The sequence below is a fragment of the Trematomus bernacchii genome, unplaced genomic scaffold, assembly GCF_902827165.1.
Source record: "Trematomus bernacchii unplaced genomic scaffold, fTreBer1.1, whole genome shotgun sequence".
Classification (NCBI taxonomy): Eukaryota; Metazoa; Chordata; class Actinopteri; order Perciformes; family Nototheniidae; genus Trematomus; species Trematomus bernacchii.
In genome coordinates this window covers 7,362,610-7,389,022 of record NW_022987593.1, presented here as the reverse complement: position 1 = coordinate 7,389,022, position 26,413 = coordinate 7,362,610, and the positions used below count along the sequence as shown (strand labels likewise).

Sequence of the window (26,413 nt, the reverse complement as noted above, 5' to 3'; positions counted from 1 at the left end):
TAAGACTGACGTTTTTATTCACAGTTTCGCGCCTTCACCACAGACTCCAGCTGTAATATAATATTTGTGTGTACGCTTTGTTCCTCAAACAGGCCTCTTTTACCAAAGAGGCTTCTGGGATTTGTATTATCCCAACCCCAGAATGGTGAAAAAAAAAAAAAAAACACAAGCAACTAGTGGTCTCTAATGGTCTGGTAAAAAATGGAGACACAATATTTTGTTTGTTAGCGGTCTTGAAACCTTGCTGGGTTTGTAACTCATGTGTCTGTTGAAAAGCTAGAAACTCTTTACATCCTGGTGGACCATAATTAATTCTGGACTGATGTCTCCATGTCTCAAGGTTTTAAATAATTAACAAGAACTTCCAGTTTTTTTCGCTTTCTTGCTGAAGGTTAGTTGAGAAGATCAATATCAGTATCCTGTCTGTATACTAGCCCTGAAGCTACACCATTGACAAAGTTAGCTTAGCTTAGCAAAATGACTGATAGCCTTGCTCTGACCAGTGGAGCAAACTCCACACACCACATCCTCTGAAGCTCACTCATTACAGCAAGTTTGGGGAGGATCTAAATCGCAGGGCTGGACTGGAAACGGCTTTGACTTTGTGTCGAACATATGGACACAGCTTTCTATTCCAGCTGAACACACAACCAACACTAGTTGAGGGACACGCTCGCGAGCCTTCTCCAGAAAAGTCTGTAAAAACCAATGTAGAACGGATGGGCAAACTCCGATGACCCCCTTCATATCTCATATTTGTCTACCTCAGCGTTCTCTGCCAGGGATACGGATCAGTCCTACCCCGAGTCCAGAACATAGTCACCATGAAAATGAATGTGTTCTTCCATCATGCTAGTGGTTTCATTGATGGTGATATTGATTGCTATTCCTACTGGATCCTGGTATTTAACTAAAAGACACGAGAGTGCCATCTTTTTTATCTAACTCTCAACAAGAAAGCGAATCAATGATTATTTGGTCGTTTCAACTTGTCCAGTCAAAACAATGCAAGCTACATTACAAATATTGACCAAGAAAAGAAAAAGCTACCCCTAGAAAAAGCTACTTATGTGTTATAAAACAAACATTAACAAAAGTATATAAAACTTTCAAAGGTTTTGAAAGTGTAAAAAAATGTACACTTGTGTCACCATGGTAAAGGTGAGAATGTAGGTACAAACAAATGAATTATCTACAGGAAAAACTAACTATGCAGGAACATTTCTGTGATCGTTGATGATCTATAGTATGAAACACTAGAAGGACGGCTCCGGTGCTGATGTGAATGAAATAACACTTTATAAATTACAGTTGGTTGGCATCTGAGGTCCTTGTCCAATGGCTTGAAGGGGCACTGGGGGGTGGGACGCCTCACCACACAGTTCCTAATTGTTGTTCTTCTTTTTGATCTTCCGACGTGTTATAAGATCTGAATGGAGAGAACTGGAATGTCCAGAAATCCTTGAAGAGAGAGAGAGGACATGTCAGAAATAACCAGAGTTTTCAAAGAGTGTTTTCTGTTTATTATCCCTAAAGAGAGGTGTCGACGGATGAGATGACTTACCTCGAGGGGAATTTCAGTTCCAGCCCTCTTGTCCGCTGTGAAAAAAAAAAAAATGTAATCAGCTGCTTTACTTTTGTCGATGCTCTATTGCTTTTATAAGTAAAAGTATGAATAAATGAAAAACAAAATAATAGAGTAGTTTTAAAACAGATTTAAAAACAGTTACTGCCTTTCTTCATCATTGTTGAAGGGTAGGGGAAACAAACACAAATTCCAGATGTCAACAAATATATGTCACATTTCTGTTTAATGTTGGATGAATGAAGTCTTTTTTGGTTACATAGATAACTCCATATCATGTATGATGAAAATGTGTAATTCCCCTCCAAAACAAACCATTCAAGTTCCCAAAGTTGTATTTAAGTGTTCTACTCCAAAGGCACAAGAGGCTATCATCAAAAAAGCTTCCTTTTAGTGCTATTTAGCGAAACATTTACCAAAATCTTACAAAATATGAAGATAGTTGGATATTGCATCAAGTGGGAATGATGAAGGATAACTGACTCGTGAACTGAATGTGCTATTCCTTGTTGAGAGTCATGGAAAATCGTTGGTAGACAACAGTGATGGATGGAAGGATGAATGAGACCAGAAGAAGAGGAAGAAGAATCTCCTGGGTGAAGTCAGACTGATGATGATTAAATGGCAGGTGGACCTCAGGTGGTTTTAGTTTACTTTTAGTTTAGTTTAGTTTACTTTTTAAAGCAACATTATGCAATCCCTTTACTCAAAAAGAACAGCTTCATCATGTTATAGGAAGAATGCATCCTCTTCGTGTCCGACCTCACACCCTGAACTTCTGTTCTTACACTATGTGCCTTTGAGAAGGACAAAGCTAGCTCGGTATCCTCAGTACGGACATCATAGCAGAGGCAAAAAGAATGAAGAAGAAGTTGATATTAGATATATATATATAGATGGAGGTTAGATGGAGATGGAGGTTAGTGCAAAGTGACGACGGACAGTCAGTACCTCATCAAGGAGATCCTTCCCAGTCGGCGTAGCTCGGAGGAGCCGAGGCCCGAGGGAACCGGGTCAGAGTGTTGGGATAGGGAGAGATACTGTACACACACACACACACACATAACATACATACTTATGGGGAATGGTTTTTAACTTAAAATCTGTGAAGATATGTAACAAATGTCTGCAGACTGTCAAAGTATTCCTCCACCAATTAACCCCACGGCATGCAAACAAGCAGAGACGCTGCTCATACCTGACCACAGCAAGGTCTCCATGGATACCACACACTTGTTCCCCATGATTACCTGTATTACCCATACTGCAACACAAGAGAGAGGGTGGACAGGTGAGAAAGAAAATGGGAAGACTCCAGTCAAAGCAACAAGGATGGAGTGATCCCCGGAAATAAAGTGGAAAAGAGGAGGCAGATGCAGGAGGAGATGATGAAATGAAGATCCATGCAAAGAGACGAAGTTCATGCGTGATTTCCTATCAAAAAACGTTTAGGAATGATCTCAGGAGATCCACAGTCAAGTGTCCAATTCCAAACATGGTATGTAAACACGTGGAAGAGGAGGAGAGGATGCACGGATGGCAGACAAACATTAAAGTGCAACAAGCCACGGGTAAGTGGTTCTGGAGAGAGTGGAAAAAATACCAGGAGAAAATATGAGGATAATCAAAGACCATGAGAAGGAATAATGACAGAGAGAAGGAAACAAGAAGATTCATTAATTTGGTTTTGATCTACAGAAAAAGATTCAGAAAAACTACCAATAAAAACAAAAGAAACTTCTGTCAGTGGATATACAGTATGTAAACCATGCGTGTGTGTGTGTTTACTCACTCTTCAAAGACATCTTCTGTGTCCATCCTTCTGTAATACTTTGCCAGTTTGACAGAAACGATGATGCTGGGGATCAGGAGGACACAGCAGCCTCCCAGACCAAACCAGAATGTGTTCTGAAAAACCACAAAAACAATATCACTAAAAATATTATTTTCACTAAAGAATAAGTGACATGAAGTCTCCTTGGACTTATTTGGCATTTTCACATTTGAAATGTGGAGATTGATAATGAAAGAAGCGTTGGTTGCAACCCAACAGATTTAACATGCAGCACATACACATTGATGGTCAAGATGTGCACATTACAAGGCACAAATAGTACAGAACATATGAATAAAAACTTGTTTGCATGCACACACATGCAGCACATACAGTACCGGGGCTGCAGGCACTGCTTTATAAATCTCTGTTTGGATTGACCACAGTCTGTGGATTGTTGGAGCTCTCATTAAACCCTCACACACACACATAGCTAATATGTAAATACTTTGCCTCTCCTCAGGGACAGAGTGAAAACAGTGAAGAATCTACAGTATGTGTATGTAAGGCCTACGGACTCTATCTCATCTCAGTGTGTGAGAGGGAGTGTGTTGAAGACTTGAGAACATACTGTTCTCTTATGTGTGGCCGAATGACTCCACAGACTTCATCACTCCCAAAAAACCCAGTGCTCGCTCAAACCGTCAAAGAGCCGTTTATACTTCTAGTTGAAATCCAAATACATTCGGGGGAACATGTAGTGTACATACAGCTGTGGCATGAATCCGTGTGACACGCACGCACGCACACACACACACACACACACACACACACACACACACACACACACACACACACACACACACACACACACACACCACACACACACACACACACACACACACACACACACACACACACACACACACACACACACACACACACACACACACACACAGCCACAGTGTTCTGGTGCCTTACCACTGAATCCACTATGATGCTGCAGCCTACAATCTCTATGCTGTCCACAATGTTACTGATGGGTTTACACTGGGCCACCTCTGAACTCAACTGTAGGAGAAAAACACACAAAGGTATAGATTACAGTGCATGTATGAATGAAGTCAAATGTAAACTGCATGAGTATAGTTTAGCAGAAGAAAGATGAAGTATCCTAAACCTGCCTATTACAGACTTTTGGTTTGACAAAAAAGATCATTTCAGTTTCTTTCAAACCAAATTTCAATCAAACTGGCCTTCTGAACTGTGTACTGAAACCTGAACATCATGTTCACTCAGATCAGTGCAGCTCTTCACTTTTTTGCATCCTATAATAATATGATTTTCTTCTGCTGGCAGGTTTCCATCCAAACATAGCAAAGTGTAAGCACATTTCTGCACGTTTCCATATATTACTGTAATGCACATTTCCGGAGTTGGTTCATCAAGATAAGCAGCAGGGGGTGCTAAGTCTCCAGTTACGTGCCATTAAACCAGTGCAGAAGAAGAAGGCTCAACGAGATGACCTTTTCAAAGGTGCAAATTAAATCCTAAATGGTCGGGTTATATTTAGAAAATATGAAGTAATTATGATATTTTTATTTGTTACATATATTGATTTGAAGAAGGTTATAATCTCCTCATTGCTCCACACAGATGTAATGTTTTCATCTGCTGTCATGTTTTTGTATGCTGCTATTTTCCCTCTCAGTGGATGCTACAGTAAAGTGCTTCATTATTAATTCCCCCAGTGCACTTATTGTAATTATTTTTTTTTTTATCAAAACACCAACTTTCCCAAAGGATCCAAGTTTAAAAAACGTTTGCCGTTTCCACTCAGATTTTTTCGGAGAGATAAAAGGGGTCATTAATAATGTATACATCAGAGAAAACTGGCAGTATACTCACCGAATGTTTAACCCATGCTGTGTACTGTCTGAAGTATCCCACCAAGTTCTCTGTGTAGCCTTTGGTTTCCTAGACAGGCAGAAAAGGAAAACATCTCAGAAAACGTGTGACGCCATCTTATATCATCTGATTCACGAGTCTGAAGCAACAAGTGTCTAAAAAGGAGGGTCGTGTATCTACATTAACATTGCTACATATTTTATTTTACCCTTTTCACCACATGGGAGGCGTTATGAGTGATGAGGTACTCTGCTGCATCGATGGCACTCAGGATATTCGTGGCCTTAACCTAAAAGTGAGAGAAATTCATTTGTTATATAAGACATAAATAAAGCAAGAAATTGAAAATAGTTTACTTTTTATGATCAGTTTACAATATAGAAGAAAAATAAGACGAGTGCACCACGTTTTATTTAAGGTAAATCCTTCAATGTCTTATCGATTTGCTGTTTGAACTGATGTTGATTTTGATCAATTAGACGGCAAGTCAATACGAAAGTAAAAAGTGTTTTGTTTGTTCCCTCACCGTCAGGTCGTTGGACATCCTCTGCAGCTGCTTGATGCTCTGACTCAGTGTACTCTGTGAGACGAGACACAAACACAAACTGTTACCCAACAAACAATAATGCCATAACTACATTTTTCACAACTAGAAATATCCATTACGTCACATCACTGCTGTCACAACATTTACAACACTGCTACGATAAACACGCACACATTTATGAACACAGGGCTTACCCGCGCTTTCACATATTTCTGTCACCGTTTAACAAACAAATAGGAAGAAGAAAGAAAATAAGTAAAGTTAAAGGGGACCAGCTAACAGAGGAACATGTTTCGTAATACATCGCTAAAAATGTATAATTACATTATGTTTGTTTATTTGTAATAATGAGTTATATGATATTATATTTAGATTTCTTTCTGTGTAGCATACAATATTTTTTTTTTGTATATTAGCTGTTACAGTAAGCATTACAATATTCATGAGAAAATAAATCACAATTGATGTATATTTTTTATTTTACTTATTTTTAAATAGGAAGGCAATCCAGGCACTCCAAAATGTAAGAACAAGGAATTAAATATTACAATTGCAGTGGCCAAATCTTTTAAAAAGTTAACATGTTTCAACCTGTAGGTCTCTGTCAGGGCTAGTAACTAACAGGATATTGGTCAAATGTCTGTATCTCCTTTTCAAAGCTAGATATATGTTTGCTGATGGATTAGCTTGAAGCAATAAACCCTTAACGATGTCGAAGGAGCTTTGCAGCTGCAACTAACAGTCAGTCAATACCAAACTCCACAGTGTTTCACTGAGGGTAAGCACAATATTTATTTGTGTAATTAAAGCTGACCGTGGCATAACACAATTAACAGCCCAGTTTTTATATATTTTTAGAAAGGTTGCCAAATAAATGGGCCTTAAGTTCTAAAATATTGTGATCTTCAGGCTTAAGGTATTATTTGGTCAAACGGGGGTAATCTGTGTGTATTGCCGTTAATAACTGTGTAATATATACCTGGCTGCTAAATCCTTAGAACTGTTACAAGGTGTGTATTTTGTAAATTGTGTAACTTGCTGCTGTTAAATACCAACCACCTATGTGCAATATGTGCTAGAAGTGCAATATATATAGATGCCGTTAATAACTGTGTAATATATACCTGGCTGCTAAATCCTAAGAACTGTTACAGGATGTGTAATTTTTTAAATGATGTAACTTTACATTTTTATTATATTTTTTATTATATCATAACTTAGTACCTTTTTTTTAATGCATGTCACATATTTAACATATGTAACATTAAGCTGTCTGTGGCTCTTTTTCCTGCTGTAACTACGCAAATGTCCCTTTCTGATTCTGATTCTGATTTGGTTGTGCACATGTATTGAGTGTCGGTTTATTTTTTTAATGAGAGAGTTGATTACCATTGCTTGCTCCATTGGAACCACTTGATCCCTGTGGATCTGTCTGATACTGCTGGCGTGTCCTTTCAGTGCGTTCTCCAGAGCACCTCGGGGCTGTACACACAAACAATAAGCAGAGGATACAGAAGTTTGATGCAGCTCAATCTTTAATTACTGCAGGTAATTAATATAAACTCAATGATTTATTTTTCCTTGCTTCCTTCCTTCCTTCCTTCCTTCCTGCCTCAGAAATGCAGGCACACACTAATCCTTCTGTGGCATGTCCCATGTATCTTTAAATGGCACAGTTCCTGTACTATGTGCTCTGCATGTGCCATGAATGTGTGAGTGTGTTTTCAGGGTGAATGGGCACCTTGTTCGAACCAACTGAGCATGTAACAAAATTATTTTCTGCACAGTCTGTCCAAATGTATGTTTGCACTTGTGGTTTAAAAATATGTCTATATCATTTCTACAGTCTACAATATGTTAATGCTTAAGAGGCAATAGAAACTTGTTTTGTTTTAACGTATCATTATAAAGTAAATGTTGATTGCACAATGCAAGGGCTGTGCATTAATGACACCAACAGCGTTTAGGTTGGTCCTCTATCAGATCGCTTTCATTCTGCAATTCTGTCTGCTACCTGGTTCAGTCTGGTGGGTAAATGAAAGCTCTATTCACAGAGCAAAGCAATGGAAAACAAAAGCACTGTGTTCAGTTCAGTGTTGCAAACTCTTTTACAATGAAAGTAGCTAGCACTAGTTGAAGTAGAGTAAAGTAAAGTAAAATCCATTTACATATAACTAACCCTGTGTTTGTTTAACAGCAGTTCAGTAAGAATAACTCACATAATAATTCAAAGCAAAGTGTATTACCTATGTGTGTGAAACATAACTTTTATCACATTTCTTTATCATTTTGGCATTTGATTGATGAAAGCAGCTTCATGTTGTTGCTTTAATCTGCTGGTACGATAATGATGAGACTCACCAGTTGGTCTGCCTGAGCCTCCAGGTCAGTAGAGAAGGACAGGAGATCCAAGATAGTTACTCCTTTATTTAACTAGAACAACAAAACCAAAACATACACTCATGAAGCAGGGATCATAGTTTTAGACTCCCTCAATTTGTGTAACGTTAAGTTTTCAATTTCAATATAATTTGAATTTGTGTCTCAATGAGATTTTACACCTGTATAAATAAAGGCTAAATAAAATAAATAAAATTTTATTCCTGCTAGGTTTTGATTGGAGTTTGTATTTTTCCAATGAAATAGACTTCTCAGCCTAAATGAGTACTCTTTTTAATAAGCATATTACAAGTGAATAGGATCAGTAGAGGAATAGAGAGAAGCTTTAGATCTTTTTTTGAAATATTATTTATATTAAATTCATATTCTATAAATGTATACTTCAGTCAGGTAGGCTTCATAGTTGATATGTCCGATTCCAGAGTTGGCAAAGTTGATGAGGTTGTCTCTGCCGGCCTGCTCCAGCAGCGTTACGTCCTGCAGGTCCACCTGCACTCCCTCCAACACTTTGGCCAGATCCTTGTTGTACTGTTGTTAAAAACACTTAAACTGATAAGTAACCTTTCATCTTGCTTACCCAATGCATCGGTAACACAGGTTTTTTATCAGCATTTCCTACAGAGTGCAGTGAGACTTACCACAGTTCTGTTGAGGAAGGAGTTGATGTTGAACATCGTCTCCAGCTGCAGAGAATGGTACAGACCGTTGTTCTCATAGCAGTCCCTACGAGACAAACACAGTACAGTCACACGCTGAAACTCCTTTAGTGTAAATGTATGAGCATTTGTGCTACTGGTAGTAAACAGTGATCTTTATGTCAAGTATGAACAGTGTTAGTTGTTGGTCAATTACCTGTACATGCTTCCCAAAGTCAAGTCAATGTTAGGATTCTGAAACAGCATCCCAGGAAGGAAGTTCTTCTTGGAGGGATGAACCAGGAATGGAGTGTCTATGATCTACACACACACATACACACATGCATTTTTATCAGCACAGAGCCACAGTGTTGTCCGTTATGTAACATGATTTCGCTCCGAGAGGCAGAGGAGAGATGATTCAGGAAAAGAAGTGAGCTTGTTTTCTGCACCTTGAATAGCTGTCGGTTAGCGAGGGGTTCACACACCATCTTCTCCACGTTGCCTCCAATAACAAACAAGGTTGAGACAATGGCCATCAGCACCCAGACGGAGATAAAAGAGAAGCCAACTCCACTGAAAGATCAACAGACACAAACACATCAGTTATCTTGTACTCTCTGTTTCCTGCATCCATCAACTTTTACAATTGCTACTTCTATGATTTGATATGGTCACTTTAAATAATATATATATATATATATATATACACTGCTACTTCGTTTTGTGGTCTACTTATCTGTTTTTCTTTTTTTACTTATTGTGTTTTTTATTGTTAATAACGTGTGAACTACTTAGTTATTTTTGAATATGTTAAGTCTATTCTCTTACTTTATCTGCACTATACTTCTGCTGATGTAATAATGTTAATTTCACCGTTGCGGGACAAATAAAGGAATTCTGATTCTCAATCTTATTCTGAACATGTTTGCTTGATTTCTTATATTTCTTTATCCTTGTTACGTGCCGTAGTGGGTGCTTGTGTGTGTGGGTGTTTGTGTGTCTCTCTTTCTTTCCCCCTGACTGTCTCCAGGTGCAGCCTCTCCCTCAGGTACTCCCAATCCCCAATCAGGGCCTCCATAAAGGACCTGAGGAAGGCTGCAGTCGCTCTCTCCTTCTCCTCTGGCAGCATGTGTGCAGCATGGTGTCTCTGTCTCTGTGTGAGACCTGTGTTTTGTTAATTATTAGGAGATGTGCTCCAGTGTATATGTGTGTTCTAGTTTGTCTTAGTTTGCTTTGCAAGTTGGCTGGTGAGCCCTTTTTCTTTTGTCCATTAAAAGACCATCTTGTGGCTTCAGAGATCAGTTTCTTCTCCTTTTTCTCTCGCCAGGTCATTTTATATGTTGTTACTTCCCTTTGGTTCCCCTAGCCCAGTAGGGAACGTAACAATCCCTCAGACTGATGAACTCAAAAATAAGCCCTCTTATCACTCCTCTCAGTTTGAGGGTTGTACACTTTTGGAAACATACGCCATTAGCAGGTTGCCGCCGGTGTTTGACAGGCAGCCTCGTGTTGTTGGTGTAGCTTGCTCGTCGTAGCCGCAGGCGCCACACAGCAGTCCGAGGGTGTTAAAGGCCAGGACCAAGACCACCGTGCAGAGCACTGCCACACAGCCGACCCACCTGCCACACACACACACACACACACACACACACACACACACACACACACACACACACACACACACACACACACACACACACACACACACACACAATTGTGAACACTACCTTGACATAATATCCCCTTTTACATTGATATAAATAACTTTTCAGCAGCCAATTGAGTATTCACAGAAACACAGAGAACCTGGTGAATGTTAAGTCCAATATTCACTGTCTGTCAGCTCTGATTTAGTTTTGAGGGAAATATCTGTCTGTTCAGCTGCTAAATACTCCTCTTTGTTCATTAAATTGTTTCTAAGCAGGTAGTGTACAGTGATTTTTTAAACTCTTTTTCGTTGCCTGCTATAGTAGAAAGACCGGTGAGACCGCTGAACAATGAGCTGAAACTCACTATAAAGCTCCAAAAAGCAGAGCTCCACATTTGGTGATAATTCTCATGTATGTTCACAATGACAAGCATTTCACATTGTATTTGTTGTTACAAAAATATGGAAAATAGCTGATTCAAGCCTTTTACTAACCCTAAAGATCAAATATTTAACGTAATATATTCCCTTGTAGAGGCCATATTCTTGTTCTCCAGATGGAAAGTTTGTCCCCATAGTCTGACAGATTTCTGTTCCTACAACCTATAGTAATAATACATGTACTCAGACGAACACACACACCTGTAAAAGTCAATTTGGTCAATCTGTGGGTAAAAGGACTCAATATTTTTCTGTCCTTGGGTGAGGAAAATGGTGAAATTGGCGAGAGAAGCTTCCACTGGGAACATCTTGGTGAAGCCGTTGATCTCTGTGCCAATCTTATCCAACATGCCTTTCACTCCTACAAATGAAAATATAAACCGAAGTAAGTAATGGATTTTTATTCTACATCAATCAGAAGGCCACTCAAATTAGAGGTGAAAACTTTAAGGAAAGGGGGGGGGTCTAAGAGAAAACATAAGGACTTACGAGGTAGAGCTGTGGTTTCATCATTCACAGGTGAAGGTGAAAGAAAAAGAAAATATGAAAGTGAAAGACTACAGTTAGACTTAATCTCTTATCATTTGCAAAGAAGAAGGGAAAACAGCTATATGTGTTAGGCAAACTAAATAGGCGTGCACACACACACACACACACACACACACACACACACACAGACAGACAGACAGACAGACAGACAGACAGACAGACAGACAGACAGACAGACAGACAGACAGACAGACAGACAGACAGACAGACAGACAGACAGACAGACAGACAGACACACACACACACACACAGACAGTTAAGTACCTGAGACAATGTTTTTAGTTTGTTCTTTAACCAGTTGTGGTGTATCATTAAAGGATGAGTAACCCTGGAGGTGAAGAGTGAGAAAAGAGAAAATATATAATTGTTTTAAATAGGAAGGCTTCTTTAAGAATACGATAGGTGAAAAAGATAGTGACAACATAAACAGGAGGATGATGATGATGATGATGAAGAGCAGGAGACAGAGACTAACCTTTTGTACAATGTTGCTGAGGTCTGTTCTCAGGACAGTATTGACATTGACCAGGGCGTGATTAACATCTGGCAGCTTATGGAGGGAAAGATACAAATATAGATTAGTAAAAATGGCCGTTTAAGATGCTTGTTTCCATTTTCAGTTGTGTTGATTGTGAGGCAATCTTCAGTTCCTGGTACCTTAGAGTAGTCAGAGTTGATTCCCAGCTGGGCGAGCGTGGAGCGGATGGTGTTACAGGTGGACGACACAGCTCCATTAGTGCAGGCAGGGTCTGATAAAGTGTTGGAAAGAGAGGCCCGCTCCTCAGATAGACTGGCCTGAAGCTTGGCTGTCCCCTCCTGAAGAACCTCCAGAGAGGAGCTGACGTTCTCCAGAGCCTCTTTGGTCTCCCGCATGGCTGCAGGACGGAGAGGGAGGATGACATTTTAAAATAGGCTGATAAAAAATCGACACATTTACTAAAATAATCCACAACAGTGTGCTGTTTTGTATTGTCCAACATGTGATCTTCAAATTATTTACATTAATAGACTGTACATTCACAATTCACAAAACTACCACAGAATTACAAACAGGATGACAACAACGCTGATTACACTGACGACAGACCAACAACCCACAAAGGGAAACCACAATACAAAACACAACAGGGGTTCAGATCAGCTCTGGTTACCTTTGATGGCATTCTCAACTTTAGCTTTAGATAAAAGAAAAATGTGCAGAAATTGGAGAGGAAAAAGGAAGGTTAAAAGATGTTGAGGATATGCCTTTAAAGACACCACGGCAGTATTAAAACCATAATAGAGGAAACTGCATGCAAAAACGTATTATGTAGCATGACAAGATAAGTGCGGCTACAATTCACAAATATATATGTGACATTTGTTGCATTAGTGTGACAATTACATTTTCACTTCACCAAAATAAGGGTTGATTTACAATTTCAGTTTATACCGTGTTTTTGGGGGTATTTTAATTAAACAACACAGTTTATCTTGACATGATTAGAAGTCTGAGTTTATGCAAAACATGAGCAGCAATTTACATTGTAGCAACATAATTCATGGGTGGAGAGGTTTTTCTTTGAATTTCAAATTGAATGTCACCAATCAGATATGGTGACAACGGGGTGACATTGTGTTATCAGCCCTGCATTATGAAGCTGTGTAAACTGTACAGGAGGTCGTATTAAAAGCGTGTGTGTTACCTCCTGCCATCCGCAGCGCATTGTCCAGTGAGGGCACCACCTCTCTCTCCAGCTGACTGTGGATCCTCCCACCAAGCAAAGGTCCAATGTCTGTCAGGAAACACAGAGAGATCAGATTATATGAGAAAACTACAGCTAAATATGACTAAACACAGCGAGCCACAGACAACCAAGTGAGATACATTACTCTGTATCACTAAGGAGTTTTTTGGCTTTGCTTTATCAATCATGTTGGCTGTGTTAATCTATTTGGCAGAAGTATTGGCTAGCGTGTGAAAATATATTTTATTACAAGTTTTTTATTAGTATCATATTTGGTAGTTCTTAGTCTCCAAGACAAAAGTTTAAAACATTTCAGTCAGTGAAAGAGGAACATATTGTATATATTATTTTCTAGAGGTTTTGTGAAGGAGGGTATTTGTACCTTCTAAGGACATCAGATACACGTCTTTAAAGGGAGGCACAAAGGTTAAACAAATAATGTAAGTAAACAGTCTGAGTTCAACTTACTGTCAAGGTCTGACAGGACTTTGTTCTTTGCCGTGGTGTACTGGGCTGTCAGGTATTCAATTTGCTGCAACAGAAAACAGGCATCACTCATTTAAACATACATTTTCATTTTATTATATATAAGGCTTTTACATAGAAAGGTGTGAGTGTGTGTGTGTGGGGGGTGGGAGGACATACCGTAGGTGTGTTGTTAGCAAATGTCTTAAGGTCCCTCATGTTGTTGTTGATTAACCTCCGAGTGTTCTTAATCTGGGCGCTGACATTATGGTTCGCAGCATAGGCGATGAACACTCCCAGACTAAAACACACACATTATTTTATCAATTTTTTATATATGATCACATACAGTAGGTACAATTTGACTAAAGTATAGACAGTGAGCAGTGTTCACCAGCAGAGGGCAGCATGGCTACATCAAGATGTAATTCTGATCACTCACTGAAAGTTCACAGAGACATGTGACAGGCCTGAAAAATCACATTTCTCAGCTACATAACTCTCTTGTATATACTCTCTATGTATATACCTCTTTGGGCTCTTCACAGTCAAGAGTGTGGGTTCCCACACACATGTCAAATACACTTTATGATGTGCAAGAACTTTCTCCTGATGTGGAGTTGAGAGAGATTTTGCAAAGATCTACATGATGAACAGTCAATAAATGTACTTAATATATGAGTCTCTTTTGGAAACCTCATATCTCACTTACCTTCTAAATTAATCTATTTTGCATCTATTACCTGAGGATTGGTAGAGATTTAACTTGGAAAACAAATGATTATGGATAAAGACTTTAACGTTTTAACTTTACCTCAAATTTATATCTCAGAAATTACGTACATTTGATGTTGTTATATACTGTAAAAAACGTACTGTAATCAAATACAAATGCAGGATAGATAATGCTCTCATAATGCACTGGTGAAAACAAGGATGATGTTGAAGTCTATTAAGGTGTTGAGCTGATGATATGCAAACTTTAATAATTACGTTTGTGATTGCTATTCCTGAACTTTGAAGATATCTTACACCTGTTAAAGTTATTCAATGGTACAGCCATATAACTGATTTATTCACTTTGCTTAACCTGAAGAAAAGACTTGATTGAGTGTCAACAAAAGGAAAGATTGTGTGAGATATAAAATAATTAACCCATATATATGAATATCACCAATTGAAGTACTTTATGTACTTACATTGTGTGTGTGTGCGTGTGTGTGTGTGTGTGTGTGTGTGTGTGTGTGTGTGTGTGTGTGTGTGTGTGTGTGTGCGTGTGTATGTTTGTGATGTGAAAGCACTCATTCAGACAGAGAGGCCCCTTTACAGTCAGCCAGGTGATATCAGTAACACCTAACTGTCCTGCAGTTTGGATCCTATTTCTCCGACCGTGCACCTGTCTCCTACACAGCGGGTGATCTGCAGGTAATCTCCTGTCTGTATGTGAGCAGATGTTTTTAAAGGAGAACTCCACAGATGTACACATCTAAGCTTGTTTAGAGGTCTGGTGGATTATGACAGGATATGTTACCAAAAGGTTTTATAAAGCCTATCGTGGATTCAGGGGGAGCTCTGCAAAATCTGAAAAAGAGGCTTCAGGTGACGACAAGTTTTGAATGAGAAAACAATATACAGCATATAGAGTTAGAAAGCAGTGAGGTTTCCAGACCTCTGTAGCTGCTCCTCATCTCTGATTGAAGCTAGTAGCTGGAGACAACATTAGCCACCACTAGCACAACAACACTGAAACTCCTTTTGGACTATTAGTAGTCAAGGTGCATTAAAGGTAATGTCAGCCTCCAGGGTTTCATGAGAATTAAAAAGACACTTGATTTTTTTTTTTTACTTTGCTTTGACATGCATTCCTTTCTCTATACATCTTATGGTATATCCAGTATGCAGCACAGTATGTCCAAAACATTTGCAGAAGATTTCTACAGTCTCACACTTCCATGATGCACACAGTGAGAACATACATGAGACCTAATAATACCTTTTAAAAAATCCTCATGATGATAAATAAGATGATAAAGACTCACGTCATGAAGATGGAGGTGGCGACGAGCAAGGCGGTGTAGAAACCTCTCTGACAGTCTACGTTTTTTCTTTGTCTCTGGTGCATCTCCCCTCCACAGTTGTCACAGCAGCGACACACACAGAAACACATGGCGATGATGGGGACCAGGACCACGAACAGGATGCCGATAGTCGCACATATGAGGAAACCCGCCTCGTAGTAGATCGTCTGCAGGAGAGGATATAAACAATCATTATTACACCTCACATCATTTCTGAGACAATGTGGAGTATAATGTGAAAACATAATGTTATGAGGAGTTTACCTGTAGTAACAGCACCACATTGTCTGGCTGTGACACTCACACACACACACACACACACACACACACACACACACACACACACACACACACACACACACACACACACACACACACACACACACACACACACACACACACACACACACACACACACACACACACACACACACACACGGCAAAAAGGGAAAGAAAGACAAACAAATCAAGGTCAGTTTGACGGCCAAAAGATTAGGAGGCAGAAGAAACATCATTCTTAAAACCTAATCTTTACAAAAATGTTCTCTTGCTTTTATTTTATATCTTATTATTTGTATTTCATATTGTTAACTTTTTTTCTAACCACAGTGTCTACTTACTTATTCTCAATTTGCACATTATTTTTTTATTTTGTGAATTATATGATGGTTAACTGCCTTTTTGTTTTGTAAAGTACTGTTTTTAATAATAACAAGCGTCAAATCAAAGTGAGGGAATCCCAAAAAGCTTGTTGGAATCGCAGTAACAAGGCTATTATATTACCCGTTATGTGTTGAACATATTATAGAGACTTTATAGATTATTTCATGTTCTATTAAAAAGGCCACTCTAAGGCCATTGAAATGATTACAAATAAATGCAAAAAACAAAATCTCTTACAGGTGTTAAATTAACAAATGTATTAACCAGTTAAGTATCATTACTGCTTATTATCAAGACTACAATATTTAATCTCAATAATCTTTTAAACCAAACATACCTTTCTCCATTCTTCTATTTTGATTCCTCCCATGTTTTGTTGAATAACTTTAACAATCAGATCTGAAAAAAAAATAGAACAGATAGGTAAGCACACAAGTCTTTCAATCTGCAGAAATGTAATTATAATCACTTGCAGAGTTTACCAGGGTGTATACGGATTGTACAGAACGTGGTATGAGTCATCTGCCAATTTTAAAGTACGAACAATCAAACACACTTCCTGCACTACATTTGACGAGCTAAGCTGGAGTGACAAATCCATTTATCTGTTCATGAGCAGACAACACAGCTTACGTGGATTCATATTTTAATTTCCCGAGGACAGTATTGTGGAAGGATTTATCTACTCTTATATCTGACAGATGTGTGTTTTTACGGAGGCTGTTATTACTGTGTAGTTTGCCGATGAGAAATGCACTTCAGTCCATCTGTCTGTGTGTTTTTATAGGTCAGCCATCACTAAGCTCACCTGGATGGTGACTCACCCTAAATGTGACTCGGGGACACACTGATTTCTGTGCACACGTACTGGCAATAACACTTGTATGCACACAGACTCATTCACAGTATATATTTTACAACATGTAAAGTTAAAAAACACATTATTTACAAGTGGATGTGTGTTCATCTACAGATTACATGTCATTTGTTAGACGCTTTTATCCAAAGCGACTTACTTACTGTGGACAATCCCCACAGGAGCAATTTGGGGTGAAGTGTCTTGCCCAGGGACACGACGACATGCTGACTGCAGTGGGCCTCGAACTTGCTACCCCCTGATTCGAAGTCCAGCACACTATCCACTGAGCCACAGTCTCCACAGATCAAGCATACAATGTGTACACAAACCAGTGGAGGAATGTAAGTACTTCATTTACTGAAGTATTCTTTCGATGATTATACTTTTTATTTTCTGCAACTTTATACTTCTATTAAACTACATTTTAGAGAAAATATTGAACTTTTTTTCTGTATTTTACTTTTCTCAAATACTAATAATAGACAACGTATATATTATTATGCACTATTATAGAAAGCTAGGCAGTACACAAAATGGCTACCATTGGCTCCAACATTACCTGCTTACACATGAATGCGTAAATATTTAGAAACCTATCAAATGAAACTGTTTTTATTTTTCTGAAATTGCATTTTTGGTTCTCTAGATTTATTTGGATGCTTTGTACTTTTACCTATGTAACATGTTTTATTTAGGGTTTTTACTAAAAGTAGGGATGCTCCGATCGCCAATTTTGGGGCCGATCGCCGAAATCAGTATCGGCCGATACCGATCGCCGATCCGATCGAGTGGGCGGGGCCTAAATGGAAGATTTAAACATCACTTTAAATCTTCCATTTAAAGTGATGTTTAAAACTCAGTTAATGGGGCTCATTCACTGGAGCTTCCACAAACAACAATCAACTTAATTATTACATTCAAATTATGTATATTATTCAAGTTTACATTCACTTTGGATAATACCACGGGAGAAATGAGCGGAAGCGCTCTCTTTTCCTCTCTCTCCCTCTCTCTCCCTCTCTCCCCCTCTCTCTCCCCCTCTCTCCCTCTCCTGACAGCCCGTCAGTATCGTCTCATGCAGCTCGCTGATCCAGTAATATGTGAGGCCGACAGTGAAGAATAAACATATTTATAACTAGTTTAGCTTGTTCCAGAGGTAGATCAAATAGCTAAATGTGTTAGGTCTAACTCTTGTGTGTTTCGCTCCGCTCACACCGCCCATCACAGCGGGTGGAGCTGCAGGATTTCTGCTTCACACACACGTTGCATACCGCTATTTTACTGTCTTTTTCGGACACCTTAAAATAATGCCAGACCGGTGGAGCCATTTTGGCGAGCTTGTTTTGCCGCGCACAGAGAAAAGTGTCATGTATTTTACGTCATGCGATCGGCCCTCGCGATCGGCATGTTTAGAGAGCACCGATCGATCGGTAGAGAGTGAGTATCGGCAGATCTCGATCGGTGACCGATCGATCGGAGCATCCCTAACTAAAAGTCCATAAATAAAAGATCTGAATACTTATTTCACCAGAGATACAGACATGTTGAATTCAACATATTAACATTGAAGACTACCTGTTTGAAGCTGCATCCCTAGTCAAAGCAATATACTATATTCCAGTGTTTGCTATAGTGAGATTTCTCCCATGATATCGGCAAATCACATGATATAAAAATGTCTGCTCTTATCTATTCTTTTAGAAATGTAATATCGTCATAAACAGTAACATGCCTCGGAACAGTAGATGACTCTGCTCTGCTGTTTGCAATGTAAACAGATGGAGGCCAGTTTAGCATTTAAAGCTGACACACACACACACACACACACACACACACACACACACACACACACACACACACACACACACACACACACACACACACACACACACACACACACACACACACACACACACACACTATCAATTAAGAATTAAAATGTCCTGATGATATCATTTAATCAACAAAGACCCCATGGTGGTATCTTTGAACACACTACACTGGTAAATGAGAGAGAAAAGCAGTTTAATTGACTCATATTTGAACACTGTTTAGTCTACACACAGTTAATCAAATAATGTCTATTGAGTGTTTAATTAGATGTTTTGCTATTCCTTTAGTTGAATACTTGGCTGCAAAGCAACTGCTTCTGTTTCATGTGAGGTTCCAAGTGTGTGTTTTAAAAGTAAAATGTCTCTGAATAAGCCTCAAGTATAAGAAGTTGAGTTTTTGGATATCTTTTGTGACCACGTGGATGATCCTCTCAACAGCAGCACCGTCCTCCTCTCCGCCAGGGAGGTGTCTCTCTTTCCCCAGACCTGTTTATAAACCAGCAGGAGCCCTCAGACTGTCATGTCGGGCGAAGACATTTACCTGGTTGAACTCTGCAGATGCAGCATATGAACACATCTGAGTCATGTCCATGCCACCTGTTGTTGCTCAGCTACTTAGTTAGCATTAGCTGCTGAGGGCAGTTAAGCTTAGACAGCTTAGTTCAGTGAGCCAACATAAGAGTAAGCTAATGCAAATGAAAGGAAGGGGGGGGATGAACCTGAGTTAGACCTAAAGCAAATGAAAAGACCACCGTCCAACTCAAAATAAATCACTTCCTCATCCTGAATATACTTTAGACAAAAGTAAGGAAGTGAGGAACTGATTTCTTTCCAGGGCCGTACCAAATCATTTGAAACTTTTCATATCGTTTTTTACAATAAGAATTATTTATTTTTCTTTCTTACATTTCTATTATTCAGTTAAAAAGCTGTATTTCTGCAGAGTTGCAGACTAAGATTAGATAAATAAATATGTGTACTATTTGAAGTATTATTGCTATTAGAACGAATAGATTCTGGCTGTGGCTGTGTACGATTGTTCACGACTTTGGGGTCCAAGCATTTCCCAAAACTCGAGAGCATTGTTAAGTCCATAATTAAAAATGGATTGAAAGAGAAAAGTGGGATTTCGCAAATCGTCAACGTGTTTTCATCTAACTAAATAATCTCCTTTAATCTAGATTTCTTAGCTTTCACAATGATTTTCACTGTGGTCAAAAAACGGTTTCATGATGCACATGATTCACAAAGGGAGCTAGTACTGATTTGTTTTTTCATTAAATACAAAAAACAACAGATTTAATTCAATTAATAATTTTAGCAAAATGTAGGCTTTTCTTTTAAGGTGATGCCAAGAGACATTCAAAGGTTTATATTGACTACCAGCAGAACAAACACACACATAGAGAACACTTTGAAGCTAAAGAGCAAACCACCGAACACCGAACCGAGTTAGCGCTGTTGAAGGCCGCACCTACAACCCTCTTACTGCCATGTGTAAATATAGACTTGCACAATCCTCTACGCTGACCTGCTCTGGATTATTGGAAGGTGGCAGCAAAGCCTTATGCAACCCAACAACCATCTTTACTTTTTATGTTAACGGCCTTATTTAAAGTAAAGTCAGCCCCACACACAGAAACACAAAGGGCATTTTTTATCCTGCATTCACCTAAACACTGTGAAGTATATTAGCCAAACTTAAAAACCTAAATCTATAACTTTGAAGCATTCAGTGGGAGAGATGATGAAGAAATACATCCATACATGTTGGTCAGTCTCTGCTCCCTGGACAGTGGATTTGAACACGTTATCTTATTTGGAAAAGCAAGTTAAACCCAGTGACCCTACTGGAGAAATGTACGTTTCTGAAGACATTCAATCATTACAAAAATGGAAGACGGTTAGGGGAATAAGGTGGCCATGGTGGAGTTACTGGTAGAGAAAAGTGCAGGAAAATAAATGATTGGCTACATTATTGGCTATATTTCCAGCAGTAAAGTTCCAGTTGTGCTCTTTGGCTTGTCACCCCTTATAATGCAGCGATGTCTACATGCGACCACTCATAACAGGTTGCACATGTGATGTGATGACGAGTGATATTCAAATCTGGGATTGTTTATACAAGAAATCACAAATGCCAGGTGCAAATCATACACAAGTAATACTATCCATTATGTCACAACAAGAAAAAAACAAATGTTATTTGTAAAATAAATGCATATGTCCAAAAGACCTGAAACTTCTTCAACATGTATTTTCTGTGCAGTTAGACACTATTTTACACAGCGAGTTCATCAGGTTAACCCTAAGAAGGGGCTTCTGAGACCCCATGATTAGAACCACTGAAACTAACAGTTTTCCCAAGACTAGATTTAAATAGTTTTGAAATAAGTTGAATTGGTAGGACAAAGTGAGATTGCAGCTCTCACTTTCATAAATGTATATTATAAAAATGTGAACCTAAAGTGATTCTGTGGGATGCACTTCAAAAGGTGTTACGCGATAGTCAGGTTATGAAGTACTTCCTGGTTGTTGCTTTAAATACTACTAACTGTTTGGTATACAGAATTACACAAGGCTATAAGCACCGTATGTATTCTGAAGGCACCAGGAGCTAAAGAAAGTTACACAGCCCGCTGTGAGCTGGCCAAAGTAACTAAGAGGATTATGCGGCCTTTTCTCCTGTTTGCACTAGACACTTTATTAGACACTGCCCACAATATGCTATAATATGGATCAGGTAAAGAGAGATAACAGACTGAAACAATGTTGTTTTGATCAATTGAGTGACTTTTCTGATCTATGGAATATAAGAGATATTTTTAGATTTAGGTATTTAAGATGTTATAATTACAAGACATTAGCATCTACTTTAGAAGCAGGAAAGGTTGCAATTTTATTTTGTTCAACTTAAAATGTAGTTAAATAATTAATTGATCTGCAAAAGTGTTGCTTTACAGAAATCAATTAATCCCAGTGTCTATTCTTTCCTTCCTCCCTTGTTTTGCAGATATCCTTATCAGGAAACTAATCAAGTTTTTTATGTTGTTGTTAATTCAATTCAAGGCATTATCTCCCTGATTAACAACATGTTTTTAACCAGTGAGTAATTAAAGCAAACAGATAAATACCCAGACTATGACCCACTTTCAGTACGTTCGTGCAGTCTGCGAGCCAGCATGCGCTTTCACATTCGTAAGTGTGTATGTGTGTGTAAGTGTGTGTGTGTTACAATGCCATCTGTAGCTGCGGTAGCTGTGTTAGCATTAGCCCAGTGGATGCTAATCCTCTAATCTACCCTGTGTGTATCAGGGGGATAAGACACACGCCCTCCTCACATAGTGCAGGAGTATAAAATGCATCTTCCTTATGATACGTCACACAGATTTGTAAAGAGGGATGAGCGATCCAGATCCTGACAACAACCAATGAACCAATGACGACCTGTGATTCACGCTACAGCAGCTGTCCTGGAAACCTGAAACATTCATAATAAAACAGGGATTTGTGGAGATTTGTCTACAGACTTGTTGTGAGATTGTTCAACATTAGACCAATGTTCTTGCAAGGACAATCAACTTCCTTTCCTCAGTCTACCTTACATTGGTTTGTAATTCTCCATCTCAAACTCCAGACAACCTCAGCCCCTGTGACCCCAACCCGTCACCACCGCAAGAGCTAAATATAACTCAAGCCCTTTCTACAACCATGTACACAGGCACGCATTGGGCCACCGACAATACATTACTCGTATCAACGAGACATCCTAGGGTATCAACGTCAGAATCAGTACTGTCGAATGTCTGCATTTCCTAAAGGTATACTGAAATGAGCAGCAGACAAGCTTGTTGGCCAAAAATAGTCTCAACAGTGAAACAACATTTGAAGAGGAACAACCTTTGACATAAACAAACATATAGTCAAAAACAAAATGTCTTTAAGTAAATTGTATTTATGCTGCAATGGCAAAATATCCTGCTCAGTAGTGCTTTGGTAGCATTTTGTACAATTTAATGTAAGTTCGCTTGCCACAGATTATCACTAATATAATTTAAGAAGATTTATCTCAGGGACAAACTATGTTTTTTGTATGTAATTGTGATTACATAAATGGTGTTTATTTTAGAAATAACCTATATTTATTTTAGAGCTACATTGATTGGATGAATAATTGATAAATTGATCTTTACTATTGAGTATATTGGATTTTTCCTGTAGAAATGGCAGGGGATGCTATATATTCTGCTTTTCCTCCTACTATGTTGAACTGAATATCTTTGGGTTTTGTTCAGAAAAAGATTTTGGGAATCTTGGATGGACATTTTACCGTATTTTGTGAGCTTTTATAGACCCAGCGGAAAACGATTATTGATAATGAAAATAATGGTTAATTGCAGCTCTTCATGAAGAACAGTTGTAGCTGTGTTTTACATTGCCTTCAATTCTTGTTCAGGTTGTTTGAGTAACACACTCAAACGTTTGTATTCATAATGATCTCTTGTAAGTTTTGGATTTGAAACAAATGGATTTATAAGGATGTGATAATGCGGCCTTTTCCAAATGAATAGCTTTTTTAATTGAACTACTGGCCCTCTCTTTGCAAAGTTAATTTAGTGGATTAAGTTGGTTGGCAGTCCTCTGAGCCTAATGTCTTCAGTAAAGCAGATGTAAACAATGTCATATTGAACCTGAAAGTATGTATGTTGTGTTTATTATGTGTCAATCAACACGCAGGATTTAGTATGATTATGATATGTGGGATTGTGACAGGACATCCAGGTGGTCTCTACCTGTGCGTGTGTATGACAGTAATAAATACTGGAAAGTCCCTGGCAGCAGCAGCATATGGTCCAGCGGATTAAGGTATTACGAAGGGATACAGGTGACAGAGAAATCCTCCTCTAATCGCTGATCTGCTAATTGATTACCAAGCCAGCGGCACTGACCCTGGACACCAAAATGGCAGCAATATAAAACCTTCAATCCTATTGCACTATGTCATCCTCCAACATGACCACTCACAGCCGTACATACGGTACACAAACAAAACACTTTTAGTTGGTTGTAGCTCTATATATCCATCAATTAACTGCACTACACCAGGTGACCAGGAAAACAACATTCACCATGCGTGTATTGATTAAAGACGGACCTGATCACCTTTTAATCACCGCGATAATGTTACAGCATTGGCGCCCAAGAGGATCATTTATGAGCTATTGATCCCAATATTCTGCTCATAGTGTTGGTTTTTGAGCTCAACAAGCACATATCATCAAAGCATGCCGTCCCTAACCGCACGTGTGCCGTTTTGAACCAGAAGAGTTTTAATTAGGTGTGTTGTATGGAAGTCATGCATCGAGTCAGCCATTAGATTCAAAGTTGAAGAAAGAATACAGATTCAGCAGTAGTGTGCAAACATTTCCGGCAAGCTCTTTGAGGTTTCCCATGTTTTTTGGACTTTGTTGTTTAGTTTGTGACGTAAATTAGTTCAGTTAGTCTGTGATGCTTCAGACCGCTAGATCAGGATTTCTGAAATAATATGACCAGTGACCCCTGAGCACAGGTTATCGCTTGCTTTTCAGGTTTATGTGAAAACACAGATTTCCTTCTGGCTTGTTTTTTAAGGTTTTTTGAGAGACAAAATAATTGTTGTTTTTTTCTTTCAACTTAATCATTTTGTCACCACTTAAAACCCCAAGTAGAGGACCATTTGGCTATATTTGATGGCGAAGATAGACAGTGTAATCAGACAGACCACTGGCCAAAGTTTCTGCTATCTATCACAGTGACTATCCAAAACTCATAGTCATTGGCAGTAAACACTGAAGGATTAGTACCATGCATTATTATCATGTTCCCATCATTAATTAACTGGCCTACATTTTTTCTGGCAGCTTCTCATTGCAGTGTGATGGACCCCTTAGTAGAGATCAGTGGTGAAAAGTAACTAAGTAGATTTACTCAAGTACAATTCTGAGGGACTTGTAATTTACTTGAGTATTTTAATTTGTTGCTACTTTATACTTATACCCCACTACAAATCAGAGCTATATAGTGTACTTTTATTCCACTATATTTACTGTATTTCGTACCTTTAGTTACTTTGCAGATTTTGTTAAGGGGCCTTATTGATGAGAAATATAATCAACACTTAATGCAAAACTAGCTGCACCTTTACCAGCTTTGATAAACACTTTAATGCATCAATAATTGTAATCAAAACATATAATATTATTCTGAAATATATGCTTTTTTTGGTACTTTACTTATATTTTGACAGTCATACTTTTGTACTTTTAATTGAAGGACTTCTACTTTTACACAAGATCTGAGTACTTCTTCCATCTCTGGTACTGATTTACAAGTTCTTTATTTATTCAATCATACTTGTATTGCATGCCATACGTTATCATCATGTTTGTATCTTGTTTATTCTTTATATCTTAACGGTTTGGGTTCACGGAGGCAACCGCCGTTAAAATCCTTTGCAGTGACATTAAAGCTGAAAACCCCTCATCAGGTAATGGTGAGTTTGACACCTGTTAGGGTCACTCCTAGTCTCCTACATTAGGTTATTTGGTGATATGAGCGTTGTGTTTATGCAGAATGACTTGTATAAAGAAGAAAAAGAGCTGAGAGTCCTCCTCAGAGGGGAATAAGACACGGAGTAAAGATGAGGAACCTGGGTGGGGAGGAGGGGGGTGGGATAATCTCACCTTTAGGAAAAGTGTTCGGCTGAACAACGTAGAGAAAAGCGTGGACCATGTGGAAGAGAAGCCCAATAGGTCCTGGCTCAAAGTAAGCGTGGGTATCGTAAACAGCAGCCGGTACAAACCCAAAATCCAACGGCTCCACAGGGGGAGGGGACCGCTGTCTCTGCGGTTCCGCCCGGGCCTCCACCGGGGTCCCGTCCCTCTCCTCCGCCTGCTGCTCGCCGCTGGTGGCCCCCCAGCAGAGCAGCAGGACGAGCCAACTTGTCCACAACATGGCTCAGAAAAGTCCAGCTTTATACAAAAAAAATTAAGTAAAAGTCCTAGCCCCTAGGGGTTGTAGAGGGGAGACGGACGAAAGACACCTGTCCCTCCCGGAGGTTTATCCCCGCAGTTCACTATCAACCGTCAGAAACTTTTAAACTTCACATCCAACGGTCGAGTTTCAGCCGTTATCTCCTGCTTGTTTCCCGGTACGGAGACATTTTCTCGGATTTCTTCTACGACGACAAAAGATGACTAACGGCCGAGGATGTGCTCGTGGTCTCGGTGTCCTCGCTCACTCTCACCGGCCCTAATCCCC

General features: G+C 39.0%; 1 protein-coding gene across 1 annotated transcript; it reads right to left on the bottom strand.

Annotated features, from left to right (window-relative positions):
• prom1b (prominin 1 b) lies at window positions 1-26,116 on the bottom strand. Its single transcript, XM_034129308.1, has 27 exons — window positions 25,837-26,116; window positions 16,761-16,822; window positions 16,025-16,051; window positions 15,722-15,927; window positions 13,863-13,983; window positions 13,686-13,749; window positions 13,176-13,265; window positions 12,148-12,365; window positions 11,966-12,040; window positions 11,755-11,818; window positions 11,431-11,439; window positions 11,143-11,302; window positions 10,319-10,471; window positions 9,302-9,425; window positions 9,067-9,170; window positions 8,853-8,937; window positions 8,596-8,742; window positions 8,176-8,247; window positions 7,204-7,296; window positions 5,794-5,847; window positions 5,476-5,556; window positions 5,268-5,336; window positions 4,341-4,430; window positions 3,378-3,493; window positions 2,537-2,625; window positions 1,565-1,599; window positions 1-1,461 (listed from the first exon to the last, which is right to left on the bottom strand). The coding sequence occupies exons 1-25, from the start codon at window positions 26,105-26,107 to the stop codon at window positions 2,541-2,543; spliced, it is 2,640 nt and encodes an 879-aa protein (XP_033985199.1). The 5' UTR covers window positions 26,108-26,116; the 3' UTR covers window positions 1-1,461; window positions 1,565-1,599; window positions 2,537-2,540.
• Between the last annotated feature and the right edge of the window lie 297 nt (window positions 26,117-26,413).

Bases quoted from the DNA above. Each gene is read 5' to 3' on its own strand.
- prom1b (XM_034129308.1), bottom strand. From the start codon at position 26,107: ATGTTGTGGACAAGTTGGCTCGTCCTGCTGCTCTGCTGGGGGGCCACC. The intron at 11,819-11,965 runs GTTAGTCTCTGT...CTTCACCTCCAG, and splicing joins TCAGCAACATTGTACAAAAG to GGTTACTCATCCTTTAATGA. The intron at 5,337-5,475 runs GTAAAATAAAAT...CTGCCTGTCTAG, and splicing joins CCTCCCATGTGGTGAAAAGG to GAAACCAAAGGCTACACAGA.